Below are 21,401 nucleotides of genomic sequence, written 5' to 3'. Positions count from 1 at the left end.
AAATGGATGAGCAAATTGAAGATATATAGAACATATTCAAACAAAGAGACAACATAATAATGGGAGATTGGAAAGCAATGGCAGGAGAAGTAAAGGAGGATAATACTGTAGGAAAATTTGGCTTAGGACGGAGAAACGACGTAGATTTCTGCAAACAGAAGAATTAACAATCACAAACACAATATTCCAAACACACAAAAGAAGAAGAAGATACACCTGGAAGGCACCCGGACACACAAATAGATACCAAATTGATTATATAATGGTTAAAGCAAGATTTAAAAACCAAATCAAATTTACTAAAGCCTCCCCAACAGTAGATGTTGATAGTGACCATAATCTTGTATTAATGAAAACACAATTGAAATTCAAAAAACAACACACAAAGATCAATATATTGAAACTAAAAAATAAAAATGTCAAAAGACAATTTCAAGAAACCATCAAAAAACTAACACAAGAAATGCAAACAATAGCGATAGGCAGAATCAAATAAAAGACAATATCCTAAAAGCTGCTAATAAAATACTAGAAAGAGAAAAGCAAAATATTTGACAACCATGGATAACTGAAGAAATATTCGATTTAATTGAAGAAAGGTTACACAAGAATACAGAAAAGGTAGAACACAAAGAAAAATACAAGAAATTAAAAAATCTGATAACAAGAAATGTGAGCAAGCAAAAGAAGAATACCTCCATGAAGATTGTAGAAGATAGAACTGTTTAATAAAGGAAATCTAGAAACAGTTTATAACCAAATAAAAAAAAAAATCAGGAACAAACTGAAAAAGGCCACACATAATAATGCCTTAATACAGGGTTTCCCAAACTGTGTTCCGTGGAAGGTGAATAAGTGTTCCCCTGGAATTTGTCATCTTAGTTTTCTAAGCATTTTTCATGAATAAATATTTTATAGTAGAAATATTCTGAGGAGAATAATATTCGTGAATATGTCGAAAAGCTCAGACCCAGAAAGCCTAATAACATCTGTGTATCGTTAATTTTCACACATCGAAACCTTTCAACATTTGGGAAAGGGAATACCGCTGTTTACGACCAGTCATAAAAATTGCCTGCAAGCAGATTATAACAATGGAGGGGCATATCCTCTGTCTCAAAGCTGAAGGAAATGACATCTGTGTGGCAATTGTCAGTGACGAAGCGGCATATTTTTAAACATGGAAATCTTTCAACAATAGGGAAAGAGAATACTGCTGTTTATGACATATCATAAAAATTGCCTGTAAGCTGATTACAGCAATGGAAGGTGTATCCTCTGTACTCAAAACTGAAAGAAATAACATCTGTGTTGCAAATGTTAGTGAACAATCAGCAAAAGAAGTATAAAGAAAATTTTTCCACTAAAATTGAAGATCAAGATAGTATATCGGGTAAATCTAGTAATACTGAATACTTTCTTCACAAGTTCGTATGTAGGATGAAAGTTTCGAAACCGTAGTGCTGCGATTTTTTAAAAGTAATAGGCCTGCAGATTTAAATTTTAATATGAATAAGAGACAAGGGACTTTGTTTAATTTTGGTATTAAGAAATCTCTCATTGAAGGTGTTTGTGATGCAACAGATAGTGAGTCATCCACCACCAGCCTACAAAGCGATCTCCAGGATGTACAAAAGGAGGGGAAAACTACTAACACACAGGAGAAAAAGTCTGCATTCACTCGTAAGTACTTATAATATTATAAATTTTTGGTGATCAGAATGGGTTATGTCCATGAAAATCAGCACAAATTAATTTAACGATGTTTATGTTTAATTGATGGTTAATCAATTATTAATTAATACATTACAAAATAACCAAGGTGTTCCATGAAAATTTCAGGATTTGTGAAGTGTTCCCTCATAGGAAAAGTTTGGGAAATGCTGCCTTAATAGATGAGATTGGTAAACTAATTATTTATTATTATTACTCGATACCTCCAGGGAGTACCAGACTCATCGAGGGAGGCCACTTGCTCTATAACTCTCCGTCTCCACAACACTCAATTCTCCAACTACAGCAAACTGCATCATCCACACCAATGCCATCTACTCTCCACCATCACCACCACTAGTATTTTCACAGACAATGACAAACATCCATACCCACAGCGGGATTCGAACCCGCAGCCTTTTGGCTGGAGAGCAGATACGCTAACCACTTGGCCAACCAGGCTGCCAAAAATTCCTCTAGTTAGTGACTAGAATACAACTTACAATGCTCTTTCTTTGGGAAGTCTAGTGGCATGACGGCACACACCACTTCCACTATACTACACAGGCTTGAATTCTTATTCTTATTCTGAAGAAATATTACAAGAATGGAAAAAATATCTTAAACACCTGTATCAAGGAGAAGAACAGGAAGAAAATGACACAGAAGCTGAAGACACAGAATAGTGAACCATCAATAATGAAAGAAGAGTTTGAAAAAGCACTTCAAGACTTAAGCCAAAAGAAAAGTCCAGAAATCGATAACATCCCAAGTGAAGCTCTTCAAAATCTGGATGAGGAAACAAAAAATGATATATTTAAACTAATAGCTAAAATATATGAAAATGGAGATCTCCCAGAAGACTTCTCAAAATCCCTGATAATACCAATCCTCCAAGAAAGCAAATACTCTCCAATGTAACCAACACAGAACAATAGTCCTAATTACACACATTAGCAAAATCCTATTAAAAATAATACAAAACCAAATATATAAAAGAATAGATTCACAACTAGAGGAAAACCAATATGGATTCAGGAAAGGAAAAGGAACACGAGAAACAATACTAAGCTTGAGAACTATAATAAAAAAAATGGAGCTAAACCAAAAAACATATATATGCCTCATGGATTTAGAAAAAGCATCTGACAAAGTTAATTGAAAGATGATGTGGAATATTATGAAGAAAAGTTGCAGTGACTATAATGACAGAAGAGTAATTAAACAGATATATGTAAGACAAATGGAATACATAAAAACAAGTAATAAGGAAGAAACCGTACATATTAGATGTGGAGTAAGACAAGGGTGCATGTTATTACCCTTGCTCTTCAACATATATACTGGAAATGCCATCAGAGAAGTTAAATAAAAAACAAGGAGTGGCATAAAGATTGGTGGAGAGGAAATATTTTGCCTCTGATTTGCAGATGATATTGCATTCATAGCAAAAAGCAGAAGACTAAAAAAGTTAATCAAAACAACAAATGAAATATTTAATAAATACCAGATGAAAATAAATGTTGAAAAAAAACCAAAATTCTACTGGAAGCAAGACACCAAAGATCATAAAGAAAATTAAAAAACCAATTCAATGAAATAGAAAAGGTATTAAAAGGAAACTTAAGTCTACAACTAAGGAAAAAACTTATATATGGAGTATAGCACTTTATGGCAGCGAAACATGGACAATGGGAACAGGAGATAATTAGAAGATGGGAGGCATTTGAAATGTGGTGTTGGAGATGAATGCAAAAGATAAAATGGACAGACAAAAAATCTAATGAAGAAGTGAGAAGTCAATGAACCCAGAACACCGATAAAGACATTAATAACAAGAAGAGACAGATGGATTGGACATATCTTACAACATGAAAGTCTGATGAGAAGAATAATAGAAGGCAAAATCAAAGAAAAAGATACTATAATCAAATAAAACAAAGCACTGGACTAAAAACATAATATGAAATAAAGAGGAAAGCAAACAGAAGAGAAGAATGGAAGGAAATGCTGCTGAGCTACCAGTCATAAAACTGATGCAATAGAAGAAGATTGACCTAGAAACTGAAGTTATGTAGGTAGAATGATGCGAGTCATCCATATTCTTGAGATTTTTAAGCCATCATTAGTGTTGAAATTAAAGCAACTAATTAGAGTTCCACAGGCTTCTTTAAATGTGCATTCATACCAGGTTTTGATATGATGTAATAAACAGGTGCCATTCCAATCAATTTTGTGAAGAGTAAGTATCCAGTGCATGATCAGAATATGATTAACTCATCATTTGATATGTTCCATTTTTTTTTTTTTTTTTTTTTAAATTGGAATGATGCATCCTGTTTGACCTATATACAGCAAGTTGCAAAGATGCATTGGATTTGGTATACCCCAGAGTAGGCAAGCGAGGGAAAATACTTGGAAGATAAGTTCATTAATTTTGTAAGGGATTTAAAAGTGGCACTGAGGTTATATTTCTGTAGCATTATGCATATTTTTTTCAGATATACCATTAATGTACAAAATAGCTATGGTTTTACTGTAATGCCTTTTTATTAGTCTTGTAAAAAAAAAAAAAAAAAAAAAAAGCCACCCACCTCTATAGCTATTGTGTATTATCTATATCAAATGTTATAGGTAATAAATTACACCACTTTCATACCATATGATAAACAAAAAAATGCAAAGCAAAGAAGGAAGCACGATTAAACGTTTATAAAATCATGGCAATACGAACAATACAATACAATATGGCTCAAACAATTGGATGAGGGGAGGGGTGAAAGTAAAATACAACCAGCCAAAATTAAATTTTCCAGTGTAATTAAAGGGTGTACAAGAATGGATAGAATGTAAAATAATGAAATAGGGATATATTAGAAATAAGCAATAAGCAGATTAAATGATAAAGTAAAAGAACATCAAAGCCTAGCTCTTGAATGAAAAGTTATTGTTTATAAATATTTTGCTGTTAATTTATAATTCAAGAGCTTGCTCAGTGAAAATTTTATTGCTCTATTTTTGAAGGTGTTAATGAAACTCAGTGCACTCTGGATTTCAATTTTTGTGGCATTGTTTGTTCAGGTGGTTGAGTAAGATGTTTAAAGTTTTGCAGCCACAAGACAAAACAATGAAAATACTGTCACTATATCTGAATCAAAATTTGGGTTTTAAAGTCAGGGAATCTAGAGTATGTTACTCAAAAGTTTCCATATAAAAATTGGTCAGTGGTAATACTATGCCATAAGCACAGAAAAATTATTTTACTTTACAAAATAACCAGAATGTAGTATATGAGCAAAGGAAAGGGGAGGGGGGGAATATTTCATGGCAATTTGTTCTGTAAAAGAAAATAGAATTATTCACTGGGACATATGCAAAAAGAGCAGATGTCAAAACTCATAAATCATCTTTGCATAGTGTGATGCTCTTAAGTTTGTTTACAAAGTATTGTGAGTTTTTATATAGAGGTAGAGGATAGCAAATGACCTACCAACTCCTGGAATGCTCTATCAGTTTCTTGGCTAGGCTGATAATTAGGGTTGTCAATACCTTCAACTAATGGCTGATGCAGCACATTATTATTCTTGTGGTGTGTGCAGTGTCATAATAGCATTTCAATGGTATCTGACAGGGGTGCTTAAGGGTCAAAGCTGTATAACTGAGAGGAGACCTCTGCATAGCCTTTAAAGGAATGTGGAGAACTGACCAGGGCTTTTGACCTAATGTCCAATCCTCAGCTTCTCGTGGTGCACCCTGTTGGGTATCTACCTGGATACTGAACGAACGAGAATGGGCTGGCAATTTGGGATTTAGCCGACCAAATTGTATTCTTATTGGCTTAAACCAATATACAAATTGATGGTACAACATGACAAAATTTCATGCCGTCTGGGGTGTCGCCAGGTTAAACAAGGCCCCCATTGTTTTCGCCAGGGAATCAGGGCAAACAGCAAAAAGTCAGCTACTGGAACAAATCTAAAAGCACACCTCAACTCAATATCACCAGAGTTAAAGATCGGTACTATCAATATAAGAAGCTTGAATGGCAAAGAAATGGAGCTAGCTGAAGAATTAGATAAGCACCAGATCGACATAATAGGGGTGACAAACAAAAAAGACAAAAACAGTTGAGATCTCTCTGAGCAATAAATACAACATGTTATATTCAGGCAATGACAATCAAGGAAAAGAAGGAGAAGCCATAGTATTCAACACAAAATACGAGGCTAATCTTCGTGAATGGCAGGCAGTCTCAAATAGAGTGATGTGGGCAAATATCAGAATGGGGAATTGAACAATGAGACTTATTTGTGCCTATGGTCCCACAGAAGGTTCTACTCGATATTATCAAAAAATTCCAGAGAAAGCATATCTGGAATTTTTTGATGCTTTAGAGAAAGCAACTGACACAATGAAAAAGGAAAGTGTGTCCTTGGTGGGGATCTAAATGGAAGAGTAGGAAATGATTGTCAGACATACAAAAATATTTTGGGAAAATTTGGAGAAAAGAGCAAAACTAATAATAATGGCAAATACTTGTTGGATTTCTGCTTGGACATGGACTAGTTATTACTAACACCATGTTCCAACATAAAAATGTGCACAAATTCACATGGAGAGAAGATGGAAGGACTAAGGAAAGTCTCATTCACTATGTTATTGTTGATAGTGATGTTTTCTTCCTGGTGCAGGACACCAGAGTGTACAGAGGATTTGAAATTGGAAGTGATCACTATTTAAAGTCTTGAGCAGGATAAAATTGAATTTCATATTGTAAAGAATAACATGTAAGAAAGTTTTAAAGTGAATAAAAGTTGAGCAGCTCTCAGATGTGAACTGTAGACTAAAATACACAAACATGATTGAAGAAAAAATGAAAGAGCTTGAGCACAGTAACCAAACCTTGGAGATTCAGTGGCAAGCCTTGAAGAAAACCATGACTGATTCAGCCAGAGAGGCATGTGGTGAAGTTGTCTGCAAGGATAGAAAAATCAGAACTCTATGGTGGACACAGGAATTAAAGAGGCAGTGAAGGAAATGAAGAACGCATATCAAAAGTTCCTGGCAAATAAGTCAGCTTTTGCTCTTAGAGAATACAGATACAAATGTAAGAAAGTGAAACACTGTGTAAAACCAGCTAAACATAAGTCATGGGAGGACTTTGGCAAGAACATAGAAAATAAATATCAAGAAGGTGGTAAGATATTCTGCAGTTTGTTGAAGAATCTTAGAAATGGAGGAAAGAGTGCTGTAAAAGGACTTAGAGATGATAAAGGTGAAATGAAAACAGGAGAAAAAGATATCCTTGAAGTATGGAGTAATTACTTCGAAAAATTACTAAATGAAACAAGCAGCGATGACAGCACATTGGTAAAAAAAAACACTGACCAGGCATACAGTCAGGAATACATATCCATACTTGAAGTAGAAAAAGCCATCAAAGGCTTGAAATGTGGAAAGGCAGCAGGAGTAGATGATATTTGACCAGAAATGCTGAAGTATGGTGGTATAAAAGTCTTACAGTAGTTGCACAGCATAGTTCAGAAGGCCTGGACAGAGGGACGAATTCCTGATGATTAGAGTAGAGCTCTGATAGTACCCACATATAAAAAGGGAAATAAAACTGAATGTGAGAATTACAGAGGTATTTCCCTACTGAGTGTTCCTGGCAAGATCTATGCAAGTATACTTGAGAAACGGTTGAGAGGAATTGTGGAAGAAAAGCTTGGTGAAGAACAAGCTGGATTCAGGCCAAATAGAGGCTGTCAGGATCAGATCTTCACTTTGCAACAAATAGCTGAGAAAGCATGGGAATATAACAAAGATCTGTATTAAAGTTTTGTCAATCTGGAAAAGGCATATGACAATGTGCCAAGAGAGAAGCTATTCAGCACGCTACAGTGATATGGTGTCAATGGGGCATTATATCAAGCAATACTCAGTCTTTATTTGAGTTGCAAGTCAGCAGTTAGAATTGAAGGAAGTACAGGAAGATGGTTTAATGTTAAATCTGGTGTGAGACAAGGATGTACATTATCCCCTCTATTATTCATTATCTATATGGATCACATTATGAAGGAAAGTGGTATTAAACACGATATCAGAATTGGAGATGTTAATGTCACTTCTTTACTTTATGCTGATGATGTTATACTTCTAAATAAATCTGCTACAAGTCTGCAAGATTCCCTGACTAAATTGAATAACTGTTGTAACAGATATGGCATGAAGGTCATCATTAAAAGACAAAGACAATGAAAATAGGTAGAATCGTTGAAAATGTCAACTGTGTTGTGAAAGGAGAACCTGTGGAACAAGTAAAACATTTCAGCTACTTATGCACGATTTTTACTGAAGATGGTAAATTAAATATGGAAATAGACAACAGAATCAACAAAACTGGTATGATAGGAAGTCAATTGAATAAATTCATATGGAATAAGAGAGAAATTAGTTGGAACACAAAATTAGCTGTATACAAGACAGTGTTCAAACCAGTTTTAACTTATGGATCTGAGAGCTGGGTCAGAAGTAAAACACTTGACCAACGACTAGAGACTGCAGATATCAGAGTCCTGAGAAAGATTAGAGGTGTGAACAGATGGCATCAATGGCAATATCATATTAAAAACAAGGATATTAGGAAAGAACTGGACATTGTCAGCATCCAGGAATGCGTTAGCAGAGCTAATCTCAGGTGGTATGGTCACTTAAACAGAATGGACAAGGAAAGATTAGCAAAACAAGTGTTCTCTGCCAGGTTAGCAGGAAATCGACTCAGAGGAAGACCAAGATATAGGTGGATTGATACGGTACAAAGTGCCTTAGAAGATAGAAATATAAGATCTGATAATGTTGGAGTCGTGACAAGTAACAGACTGATTTTGAGGAAAATTGTAGATAGGAAGTTAGTAATGATGTAATTTTTTTCATGTAGTACTATCATATCCTGTACACCCCTTGAGGGTACATGGCAGGAATTTGATGATGATGATGACAAGTAACAGACTGATCTGGAGAAAAATTGTAGATAGGAAGTTAGTAATGATGTAAATTTTTCACGTAGTACTATCATATCCTGTACACCCCTTGAGGATACATCGCAGGAATTTGATGATGATGATCCCTCGATGGAGTGCTCAGGAAAATTCACAAGACAATTGGATATTTGTTTAACTCCATATTATGAACTTAATAAAAAATTGCAGCATAGTGATAAGTAAGGTCTTATTACTGACTTCTTGATAATTACACCATCCGAAGTATGCAATGAAAATTATACAAATGACGTCCAAGAGATTTCAAGTGATGACAACGTCTGGTCACTCGTTAATAAAGAACATGTAGGCAATGTTCATTTAGAAGACAGTGATTACGATTAAATTATACCCTTTACTTTATTTTGCCTAAAACATTTATGCATTATGGGCAAAAAAGTTTACATACAATTTATATTTTTATAAGTTTATACTATGTATTTTGTTTCATAGTTTATATGTTTTCTTAACTTACATGAATTACCTGAATTAACCACCTTACCGGCCATTATGGATCAAACATGCATGTGCATACGCTTCGTATCCATCATATATTATCAATGGTATTACAATTTTAATATGCACTTCACATCCATGATAATTTGAACGTCTATAGACGTCTTGGCCGGTAGCGTGGTTAAATAAAAATATTTTTTGTTGGATATGTCATTGTTGTTTATATAAAAAAAAAAAAAAATGACTTCGGAACATAACCCTACTTTTTCTATGTGATCCCAGTCTCACATAACGTGATTTAAATAACACGGCATTTCTGTGGAATCTAATATCTGCGTTAGAAGAGGGTTACCTGTATAATAAAGTGTACAGGAAAGCGCTCAAGGAAGAATTGCAATCCATTAGGGAAAAGGAAATGGAAGACAGAAACAACAAAGTGAAGCTGCAATCAAGAGAGCAGTGAAAGAAACAGTTGCAGAGACAAAAAAGCCAAAGAAGAGGGTGATATCACAAGAGACATTAAAGACAATTCAAGAAAAAAGAACATTAAATATGAGGAAAGATATAGAGTAAAACACAATGAAGTAAAGAAAGCAGTTAGAAAACAAAGTAGTTAGAGGAAGTGTGAGGATTACAATAAATACTATGATGATTATAGAATACGAGTAGAACATAAGATGATTAGAAACATCAAGAAGAAATGGAGCCCAAAGCAGAGAACCATGAAAGAAGAAAAGGATGAAATCTTGATGAACACTCTAGCCCGATATTTCATAATAGATATCTTAGGTACCTGTTCACTTCATAAGGTTAGAGTACAACCAACGCATAGAAGAAATATGAGACAGTAGAACAAGACATTGCTCAGAGTTATAAGACCTAGGGAGGTCCAAAAGAGGTTAACTGATGAACTGCAAGAATTATCACCACAAAGAGATAGATGCACTAAGGGACAAGGTTGTAAAGGCAACCTTATCCCTTAGTGCCTAGTCAATTCCACTGATCTTGTCCATTCACAAGATCCACTGTGAATTTGCATAAAAAAAAAAAAGAGGCACAATGAATTGGAAAAATTACAGAACAATTGCTCTGACAAGTAGAGAAAATTAAAATATTACTACAAAAAAATAAAAAAAATAATGAAAGAAAACCTAGAATACAAGCAGGAGTACTGGGCACCAAATATTAATACTAGGAGTAATTGAAGAAAACCGTATGTAAACATAAATATCATCATCATCAAATTCCTGAAATGTACCCTCAATCCTGGTGTACAGGATTTGATAGTACTACATGAAAAATTTACATCATTACTAACGTCCTATCTACAATTTTCCTCCAAATCAGTCTGTTACTTGTCAAGACTCCAATATTATCATCATCAGATCTTATATTTCTATTGTCTAAGGCGCACTGTACCATATCAATCCACCTATATCTTGGTCTTCCTCTAAGTCGTTTTCCTGCCAACCTGGCAGAGAACACTTGTTCTGCTAATCTTTACTCGCCGATTCGGTTTAAGTGACCATACCAACTGAGATTAGCTCTGCTAACACATTCCTGGATGCCGACAATATCAAGTTCTTTCCTAATATCCTCGTTTTTTAATATATTGCCATTGATGTCATCTGTTCACGCCTCTAATCTTTCTCAGGACTCTCACATCTGCTGTCTAGTGTTTTACTTCTGACCCAGCTCTCAGATCCATAAGTTAAAACTGGTTTGAACACTGTCTTGTATACAGCTAATTTAGTGTTCCGACTAATTTCTCTTTTATTCCATATGAATTTATTCAATTAACTTCCTACCATACCAGCTTTGTTGATTCTGTGGTTTATTTCCATATTTAATTTACCATCTTCACTAAAAATCGTGCCTAAGTAGCTGAAATGTTTTAATTGTTCCACAGGTTCCCCATTCACAACACAGGTGACATTTTCAACAATTCTACCTATTTTCATTGTCATTGTCTTTACCTTTTTAATGCTGACCTTCATACCATATCTATTACAACAGTTATTCAATTTAGTCGGGAAATCTTGCAAACTTGTAGCGGATTTATTTAGAAGTATAACATCGTCCGCATAAAGCAAAGAGCTGACATTAACATCTCCAATTCTGATATCATCTTTAATACCACTTTCCTTCATAATGTGATCCATATAGATAATGAATAATAGAGGGGATAATGTATATCCTTGTCTCACATCAGATTTAACATTAAACCATCTTCCTGTACTTCCTTCAATTCTAACTGCTGACTTACAACTAAATAAAGACTAAGTATTGCTTGATATAATGCCCCATTGACACCATATAACTGTAGCGTATTGAATAGCTTCTCTCTCTTGGCACCTTGTCATATGCCTTTTCCAGATCGACAAAACTTTAATACAGATCTTTGTTATATTCCCATGCTTTCTCAACTATTTGTCGTAAAGTGAAGATCTGATACTGACAACCTCAATTTGGCCTGAATCCAGCTTGTTCTTCACCAAGTGTTTCTTCCACAATTCTTCTCAACCATTTCTCAAGTATACTTGCATAGATCTTGCCAGGAACACTCAGTAGGGAAATACTTCTGTAATTCTCACATGCAGTTTTATTTCCCTTTTTATATATATGGGTACTATTAGAGCTCTACTCCAATCATCGTGAATTCATCCCTCTGTCCAAGCTTTCTGAACTATGCAGTGCAGCCACTGTAACACTTTTATACCACCATACTTCAGCATTTCTGGTCGAATATCATCTACTCCTGCTGCCTTTCCACATTTCAGGCCATTGATGGCTTTTTCTACTTCAAGTATGGATATGTATTCCTGACTGTATGCCTGGTCAGTGTTTTTTTTATCAATGTGCTGTCATCGCTGCTTGTTTCATTTAGTAATTTTTCGAAGTAATTACTCCATACTTCAAGGATATCTTTTTCTCCTGTTTTCATTTCACCTTTATCATCTCTAAGTCCTTTTACAGCACTCTTTCCTTCATTTCTAAGATTCTTCAACAAACTGCAGAATATCTTACCACCTTCTTGATATTTATTTTCTATGTTCTTGCCAAAGTCCTCCCATGACTTATGTTTAGCTGGTTTTACACAGTGTTTCACTTTCTTACATTTGTCTCTGTATTCTCTAAGAGCAAAAGCTGACTTATTTGCCAGGAACTTTTGATATGCTTTCTTCATTTCCTTCACTGCCTCTTTAACTTCCTGTGTCTACCATGGAGTTCTGATTTTTCTATCCTTGCAGACAACCTCACCACATGCCTCTCTGGCTGAATCAATCATGGTTTTCTTCAAGGCTTGTCACTGAATCTCTGAGGTTTGGTTCCTGTTCTCAAACTCTTTCATTTTTTCTTCAATCATGTTTGTGTATTTTAGTCTATAGTTCACATCTGAGAGCTGCTCAACTTTTATTTGCTTTAAAACTTTATTACATGTTATTCTTTTCAATATAAAATTCAATTTTATCCCGCTGAAGACTAAATAGTGATCGCTTCCAATTTCAAATCCTCTGTACACTCTGGTGTCCTGCACCAGGAAGAAAACATCACTATCAACAATAACATAGTGAATGAGACTTTTCTTATTCCTTGCCTCTTCTCTCCATGTGAATTTGAGCACATTTTTATGTTGGAACATGATGTTAATAATAACCAGTCCATGTTCTGAGGAGAAATCCAAAAAATATTTGCCATTATTATTAGCTTTGCTCTTTTATCCAAATTTTCCCAAAATATTTTTGTATGTCTCACAATCATTTCCTACTCTGCTATTTAGATCCCCAACAAGGACCAACTTTTCCTTTTTCATTGTGTCAGTTGCTTTTTCTAAAGCATCAAAAAATTCCTCCACTTCTACCTTAGTAGAACCGTCTGTGGGAACATAGGCACAAATAAGTCTCATTGTTCAGTTTCCCATTCTGATATTTACCCATATCACTATACTTGAGATTGCCTGCCATTCAAGAAGATTAGCCTCGTATTTTGTGTTGAATACTATGGCTACTCCTTCTTTTCCTTGATTGTCATTTCCTGAATATAACATTTTGTATTTATTGCTCAGAAAGATCTCACCAGTTTTTGTCAGACTTCTTATGTTGATAGTACCGACCTTTAACTCTGGTGATGGTGAGTTGGGTGTGCTTTCAGATTTGTTCCATAAGTTTTAATAGAGGTATACCGTGAGTAGACATATCGCTACAAAATTAATAACGGAAAAATATAACGTACAAAGATTATTTAATAGTATAATTTTTGCCTGTGTGTCACAGGCATCTTCAGTACATATTAAGCTCAAATTAAACAATAACTGACAATTCCAAAAAGCGCTACCTAAGTAGATGGTGTAAGATAACCAAAAAGGTCAATAAATTTCCATAAAAAAAAAAATAAAAATAAAAAAAATTTGAAAAAAAATCAATACAATAAAAAGTTAGGAAAGATTAGCTGATTTGTAAAGTTCTATCTCCCACAAAGGGGACAGAGACGTAAGCCGTCGGATCTGTTTAAGTTAGGAGAATGAAGCAGAGTTTCACATGTTTCTTTATCAAGGCGTTCCATGAGGAACCGCCTTTTGTGAAGAGCTCTTGTCTTTCTCCAATGAACTCTATGTCTAGTGAAGATGGCATGTTCTGCAAGTCCAGACTTTTCAGGTTTAAAGTATTCAATATAAGATTGGTGTTCTTCTAGCGGAATAGAGGCAGATATTCCCGTTTGTCCGAAATAAGATAATCCACAAGAGCATGGAATCTGGTAGACACCTGGATGATTAAGATGTGGAAGCTTGTCCTTAGGAGAAGTAAGAAAGGTGGAGATTTTTCTAAACGGTCGAAAGGCAACAAAAATATTCAGTGGTTTTAAAACTTTTGCTATACATTCACTGATGCCTTGTACATAAGGGATGGGAATGCACGTTATTTCTTCTGTGTTTGAAGAGGAAGACATATTAAAACTACTCAAAGTTCTTTTAATGAAGCAATTCTTATAGCTATTAGATAGAAAGGAAGAAGTAATATATTGTAGTTCTTTCTGTAAAAGATCGCCTGAAGAACAAAAGGAGTGGGCTCGATGAACCAGTGTTTTAACACGTTCGCTGCCACGCTACTTTGGCATGGTCTGTTCCCCTACGCCGAGCAGTTTTACTTCTTCAAGGTCAGTACGATAATCTCGTTACCGGAGGTAAACGTCCTACGAGTATACTCGTAGTTGGCTTGTACAGAGCATATACGGTCTATGAGAATACACAGTTTTAAAGCTAGCCCCCACAAGCCAAGCATTTTCACTTCTTCAAGGTCACTACAATAATCTCGTTCCCGGCGGTAAGCGTCATACGAGTATACTCGTAGCTGGCTTGTGAAGCAGGTTTACCCACTACGAGTATACTCGTAGTTGGCAGCGAACGTGTTAATATAGTGTTTTGAATGTGCAAAAATTCTTTTTAATGCCAAGCCTCCTCGTCCTAATCTTTCTTACTCTGAGTTTAAAGCATTGAAATCACTGAAGAATAACAATAATTTAATTATTACGAAAGCTGATAAGGGGAAAGCTGTAGTGATTCACGATAGGAAGGAATACGAGAGAAAAATGTCTCTTTTACTTCGCGATTGTTCAACTTATAGGCCTCTTACATCGGATCCTACCCGGAGTCAATTGAAGAGACTTAATTCTCTTATAGATAATGTATCTACATGGAATGAAGATCAAAAGAAAAAACTTAAAAACCTTCTTCGGTCTTCCACCTAGATTGTATGGTCCTCCAAAAGTTCATAAACCAGGCACTCCGTTAAGACCAGTCGTAGATTGTATAGGTTGCCCCACTTACAAAATCTCAAAATTTTTTATCAAATTTACTCTCCTCTTCAACTAGAAGAACTGATACTTATATAAAAAATACTTTGGATTTCAAAGATAAAATTTCAGATCTTCATTTGGACGTTTCTGATATGATCAGTTTAGATGTTGTTTCTTTATTTACAAATGTGCCTCTTTCTGAAAGCATTGAATTACTACAACAGGAATTTCCTTCACACATTGTAAACATATTTGATTTTGTAATACATTCTGGTTATTTTTCCTTTAAAAATAAGTTGTATCAACAAATTGAAGGAACAGCAGTGGGCAATCCTCTTTCTCCTGCTATCTCCAATTTCTTTATGGAACATTTTGAACAACATATCTTTGACAACATTTCTCCCAGACCTACTCATTGGTTCAGATATGTCGATGACATTTTTGCTGTATGGAATGGCTCTTTGGATAAACTTCAACAATTTCTCACTAAGTTAAACACACTTCATTCTAGGATCAAGTTTACTCTAGAAGTAGAATCAAATAAGCAGTTAGCCTTTTTAGATCTAATTCTTTGCCAACCAGATGGTAACCTACATTTCTCAGTTTATAGAAAGAAGACTCATACAGGCCATTATATCCATGTGGAATCTCATCACCATCCCAGTCAAAAGGCAGGAACTATTAAAACACTGGTTCATCAGGCCCACTCCTTTTGTTCTTCAGACGATCTTTTATAGAAAGAACTGCAATATATTACTTCTTCCTTTCTATCTAATGGCTATAAGAATTGCTTCATTAAAAGAACTTTGAGCAGTTTTAATATGTCTTCCCCTTCAAGCACAGAAGAAATAACGTGCATTCCTATCCCTTATGTACAAGGCATCAGTGAACGTATAGCAAAAGTTTTAAAACCACTGAATATTTTTGTTGCCTTTCGACCGTTTAGAAAAATCTCCACCTTTCTCACTTCTCCTAAGGACAAGCTTCCACATCTTAATCATCCAGGTGTCTACCAGATTCTGTGCTCTTGTGGATTATCTTATTTCGGAAAAACAGGAAGATCTGCCTCTATTCGGCTAGAAGAACACCAATCTTATATTGAATAATTTAAACCTGAAAAGTCTGGACTTGCAGAACATGCCATCTTCACTAGACATAGAGTTCATTGGAGAAAGACAAGAGTTCTTCTCAAAAGTCAGTTCCTCATGGAACGCCTTTATAAAGAAACATGTGAAACTCTGCTTCATTCTCCTAACTTAAACAGATCCGACGGCTTACGTCTGTCCCCTTTATGGGAGATAGCTTTACAAATCAGCTAATCTTCCCTAACTTTTTATTGTATTGATTTTTTTTAATTTTTTTTATTTTTTATTTTTTTAGGAAATTTATTGACCTTTTTGGTTATCTTACACCATCTACTTAGGTAGCGCTTTTTGGAATTGTCAGTTATTGTTTAATTTGAGCTTAATATGTACTGAAGATGCCTGTGACACACAGGCGAAAATTATACTATTAAATAATCTTTGTACATGAGATTTTTCCGTTATTAATTTTGTAGAGATTTGTTCCAGTAGCTTTTCACTGTTCACCCTGGTTCCCTGGCAAAAACAACAGGGACCTTGTCTAACTGGGCGACGCCCCAGCTGGCATGAAATTTTGTCATGTTGTACCATAATTTTCTATATTAGTTTAAGCCAATAAGAATACAATTTGGTCGGCTAAATCCCAAATTGCCAGCTCGTCCTCATTCGTTCAGTATCCAGGCAGATACTCAACAGGGTGCACCAAGAGAAGGTGAGGATTGGACATTAGGTCAGAAGCCCTGGTCGGTTTTCCGCATTCCTTTAAAGGCTATGCGGAGGTCTCCTCTCAGTTATACAGCTTTGACCTTTAAGCACCCCACATATAAATAATGAACATATATTCATTACTAAAATAAAGAGCCTAGAAAGACAGCATAGATTGTCACATGAATAGTGCTGTAATCTTATGAAGTGGACAAGAAAATAATACATCTATTGTGAAATATGAATTAATATGCAGAAGATGATGTGCAAAATTTTGAAGAAACAAGAAGGTGGTTCCAGACAGAACTCAAATGATCAAGCATTTCTGTAACCTCTTCAATTCTAACTACTGACTTATAACTCAAATATCGATTATGCATCTCAATTACCATTTACATCATATAATTTTTAACCTTTGAATAGTTTTTTCTCTTGGTAACTTGTTAAATGCCTTTTCCAGATCTATAAAACTCAAATACAGATCCTTGTTGTTACCAAATGGAAAATTTGTAGGATTATTCTGTCAGTTATGTGGATTACTCATGCCTAAATGTGTTTTAAATTGCCTCGTTGCATTACTAGTTTTTTCTGTGTTCTAAGATGTCTTGATTCTGTTTCTTTTTCTTTTTTTTTTTTTTTAATTTATTTATAAAAATCTCCAGGGTTGTTTGACCCTAAATGATTTCTGACCTTTATGCAACAGATACGAGTTAAACTTACTGACTTATGTTCTTATTAATTTGATACTATCAAGTACTTTTTTTTTCTTTTCTCAATTATTATAGATTAAAAATTAAATAACACATATTAGACATGCTCGTTAAGAATTATTTCTATAGAAAAAAAATAATTTCAAACAAATTACAAGATAACCTTTCCTTAGCAAGGCTGTTACTAATATCATTTGCTTAAAAATGGTCATAAGTGATGAAGTGATTTAAACACTTAAGAACTTTATTAATTATTCTTTTTTTTTTTTCATTATAATGAAATACAGAACCTGGAGATTTTTTTTTTTTCTTATTAGTTATGAGTTATTCACACTTTAAATCCCTTAGTGACTTATGGGCTACACTATATAAAATGTTTCAATAACTTTTCTTATCTGCTGAACAAAATAGACCTACTTACTTTATATGAATGCATCAGTTTTCAAATGTTTGTCATAACACAAACACAACATTGCATTAGTCACTTAATAAAATGGCAGCATAGTATGATTATGTACAATTTTAATTTCATATATCAATTCAACAGGTTACTTAAATGAAAATAATGGAATATTATAACATTTAATATTACTTTTGATATATTTAACATATATTTAATATAATTAAGACTTAATGAATTAAATATAAATATATTAATTAATATATTAATAATTTTAAAACATCTATGCATGTTATAACAATGCAGTTAATGTAACGATTTGCATTTTCAAAAATTAATTTATGAATTGCCATTCTCAAGAAACAAAAAATCATATTAAAAAAAAGTGAACAGATGAAAATCTATTTCCTGGTTGTTTCCACAAATGCCTAACAAATTACAAAACTAATGCACAAAGCATTTACAATCAGTTTGCCTCTGATGAGAAACACTCAAACATGGTATGGCATGTTAGCCACAAAAGTGATGAACTGATGCAGTGCCTGAATGGACAGATAAGCAGATTAAACATAATTTTGCATTATTCCTTGCAAAACTCCCATTGTTCTTTTCTCTGATATCTTCTTGGCATAAATATATCATTCATCAAGTTTTGCTACAAATTCCCAATTCATCTATCCACACAATACTATTTTCACATCTGGAGATACTTCTAAAAATATCTCTCTAAAAATTCATGAGTCCATGAAGAGAGTATCAGATTCATTAATGAGCATTAATGATTCATTCCATTCCCCTCCAGTACACACAGATGTTCAAATCTAAGCATAGCTCATGGTCACCATTCTTCTGATCTGGTATCATTAATTCTGCTGATTAGCTAAAAATTTGTTATTATCAGACATGCAGCAACAACCAGCTACCATACACATTCATAATTCAACTCAAAACCTGGGGAGCAAGGTTCGTCCCTCCCCTCTTTTATCTCTTCTCCTGCTGTTACAAAGAACAGCAGAAAAGAGGATAAAAACAGAGAAGGGAGAAAAAAAAACTTTCTAAACCACTTACAGTTACAATGTACTATAGGTGTTGAATAACCTTTTGTATTACGAATCACTGTAGGGAAGGGGGAAAAAAAGTGAATTACTGTATATTTGAAAGGTATACTTACTTTTACTTTGCTACAATACTGCGCTATTGTCTGTCCAACAGTGTCTCTTGTAGCGTTCTCCAGTGGCAAACAGTGCACAGCATTAAGTAAGAAACTTGGATCTTTGTCCATTAAATCCACAAGATTGTCCAAGAATTTTTCAGCACCACCTAATAATCTACGCAAGTCATAATTATGCCGCTGCTCAAAAATACGATACAAGTTTGTGTATGTCAAAACTGATAATATTTGATTATAAACATATGTTAATTGTACAACAAGTTGTGGTACAGATGCATTTGTAGTGGAAACAGCAACCAAAATAAGTGGATGTCGAACCAAGAAAACAAATTTGTGTGATCCTGCATGAACTGAGCGTATAGTATCTCCATTTTGCTGGACAAAAGATACCAAAGCTTGTATTACACCCATCAGTGTTACTAGTTTATCTTCATTGCAAAACCTACAAAAAGATTTAGCAGAAAATGCATTAATACCAAATCATTATAACTATGCTTGCCTATAAAAAATGTATAGTTATAAAATAAAAAATGCAGTTTAAAAAAAACAGTTGTCAGCCTGATTGGCAAAGAAGATAACATACTAACTCTTTAATAAACAGGCGGGTTCAAATCCCACCAGTGAGCACAGAAGTTTGTGAATATCATTACATGGAAAATGAATTTCACTACTCCCACTATGAGACCACTACCCTACTTAATGAAGATCTGAAGTGGGTTCCTGGACTATTTAACCTTTAGTCCATCCATCCATGATACTAACATTAATGTACCGTAGGTTGACAAACTTTTGTGGGTCAGATTCATATAAAAATATGATAAGGGAGTTTAGTCACTTTATTAAAGAAAGTGAATAAATTACTAAGACGAGACTTATCTTTCCCACAGCCACGTGTTTTCTTTCCACATGTTCCTGAATTCTGTCTTTGACCAACTTCTCCAATATTAAAATTAGTCTATAATTTGCTACCTCTTTTTCATGGAGCCTCCTTTAATCAAACAGAACTATTTCCCCCCCCACCTTCCACTTCCTTGGGATCTTACCAGAGCTGAGACTTAATTACAGGCATTTTCAATTCCCTTGTATATTCTTGTAATGCATGGACCAATATATCATCAAATTCAATGGTCATATTTACATTAAGATTCCAATATTGCACTTCCAGTTCATCTATTTTATTACCCCAAATCAGTACCTGTCACATCTGTCTGAATGATACACTCTTGCAAAGTCACTTAGGAAGGCAAACACTTAGTAAGGTCAACTGTTTCTTCAGCTTCTGTTATCTTTCTACTATCAAGCACTCGTTAAAATGATCATTGCAAAGTTTTTCTTCGTTTTACTTGTACTCAACTTTGTACAGCATTTCTTGTTTTCTATAATTTTTTTCCATTCTTTACATGAACAGTTCGCTTCTGATAAGATATTCAACTTTTGATTCTTTTCAAAATTATCATTTCCTATCAAAATTATGATTTCAATTTAACAATTCTTTTTTATCTGCTAAAAATGAGATGAAATCGCTTCATTTTGAAATCTTTGTATGCCACAGAAAAGTTTCACTCTATTACAAAGTAAATTATGCTTGGTAAGAAATTATAATCTTATTTAATCCTTTATCCACATGTAAAAAAACAAGGTTTGTGCATCTTTATCTTCATGACTAGGCTGCTTGTACAAAGAGGCTGTTGATTTCACATGAATAACCTTAATACCCTACAATACAAAGTACTCTTTCTTTCTTTTTTATGCATTATGGGAAGGGTCACTACACAGGCTGGTTTTATCCTTTATTGAGGTCCAGTTAGAGTATGGGAATAAAGCTAAGCAAAAACTCTAAATCTCACTGAGTGACTTGAAAGGAAACTGAAACTCAGCAGTGACTCCACTTAGTGACAGACAAAAACTGACCACTGAGCAGAACTGCTCTACTCTCAAGGAAGCAAGCCCACCATTAGTGAGAGCTAGACCCAGAAGGATACCAAGGTAAAATTCATATATATATATATATGTTAAAAATACCAAGCTATTTTAAACCTGGTTTTTCTCCATTTCCCAAGTAAGCAAACAGACAAACAAGTCAAGTTTGTGCCTGCATGTATTGGAAGTCTAGCTGACCCCTCAAAGTAGTGCAAGACCAAGGCAACTCTTGGTAAAAGTAGAATAAGCTCTGATCACTAATCTTAATATTTACCCTTAATGCAAAGCACATCTCCTGGAGGAGATGTATGATGTTTTGTATTAAAGGCAAGGGGCCACATATATATATATATCAAATTATTATTAAAATACTCTTTATCAGAGATAGATGTAGAAAGTTTTTTTCACTTGGTT

General features: G+C 34.4%; 1 protein-coding gene across 1 annotated transcript in view; it reads right to left on the bottom strand.

Annotated features, from left to right (window-relative positions):
* The window catches only part of Mon1 (vacuolar fusion protein MON1 homolog), a 90,676-nt gene that overhangs the window by 36,028 nt on the left and 33,247 nt on the right, over nucleotides 1-21,401 (bottom strand). Inside the window, exon 3 of the mRNA XM_090393211.1 lies at nucleotides 19,068-19,509. Coding sequence (XP_090249337.1) covers nucleotides 19,068-19,509 — 442 coding nt within the window. The remainder of the gene's footprint in view (nucleotides 1-19,067; nucleotides 19,510-21,401) is intronic.

This window comes from Typopeltis vanoorti, chromosome 5 (genome assembly GCF_054136105.1).
Source record: "Typopeltis vanoorti isolate ZY-2024b chromosome 5, IOZ_Tvanoo_1.0, whole genome shotgun sequence".
Classification (NCBI taxonomy): domain Eukaryota; kingdom Metazoa; phylum Arthropoda; class Arachnida; order Uropygi; family Thelyphonidae; genus Typopeltis; species Typopeltis vanoorti.
The sequence above is the reverse complement of the archived record's forward strand: the minus strand, read 5'-3'. Positions and strand labels throughout refer to the sequence as shown.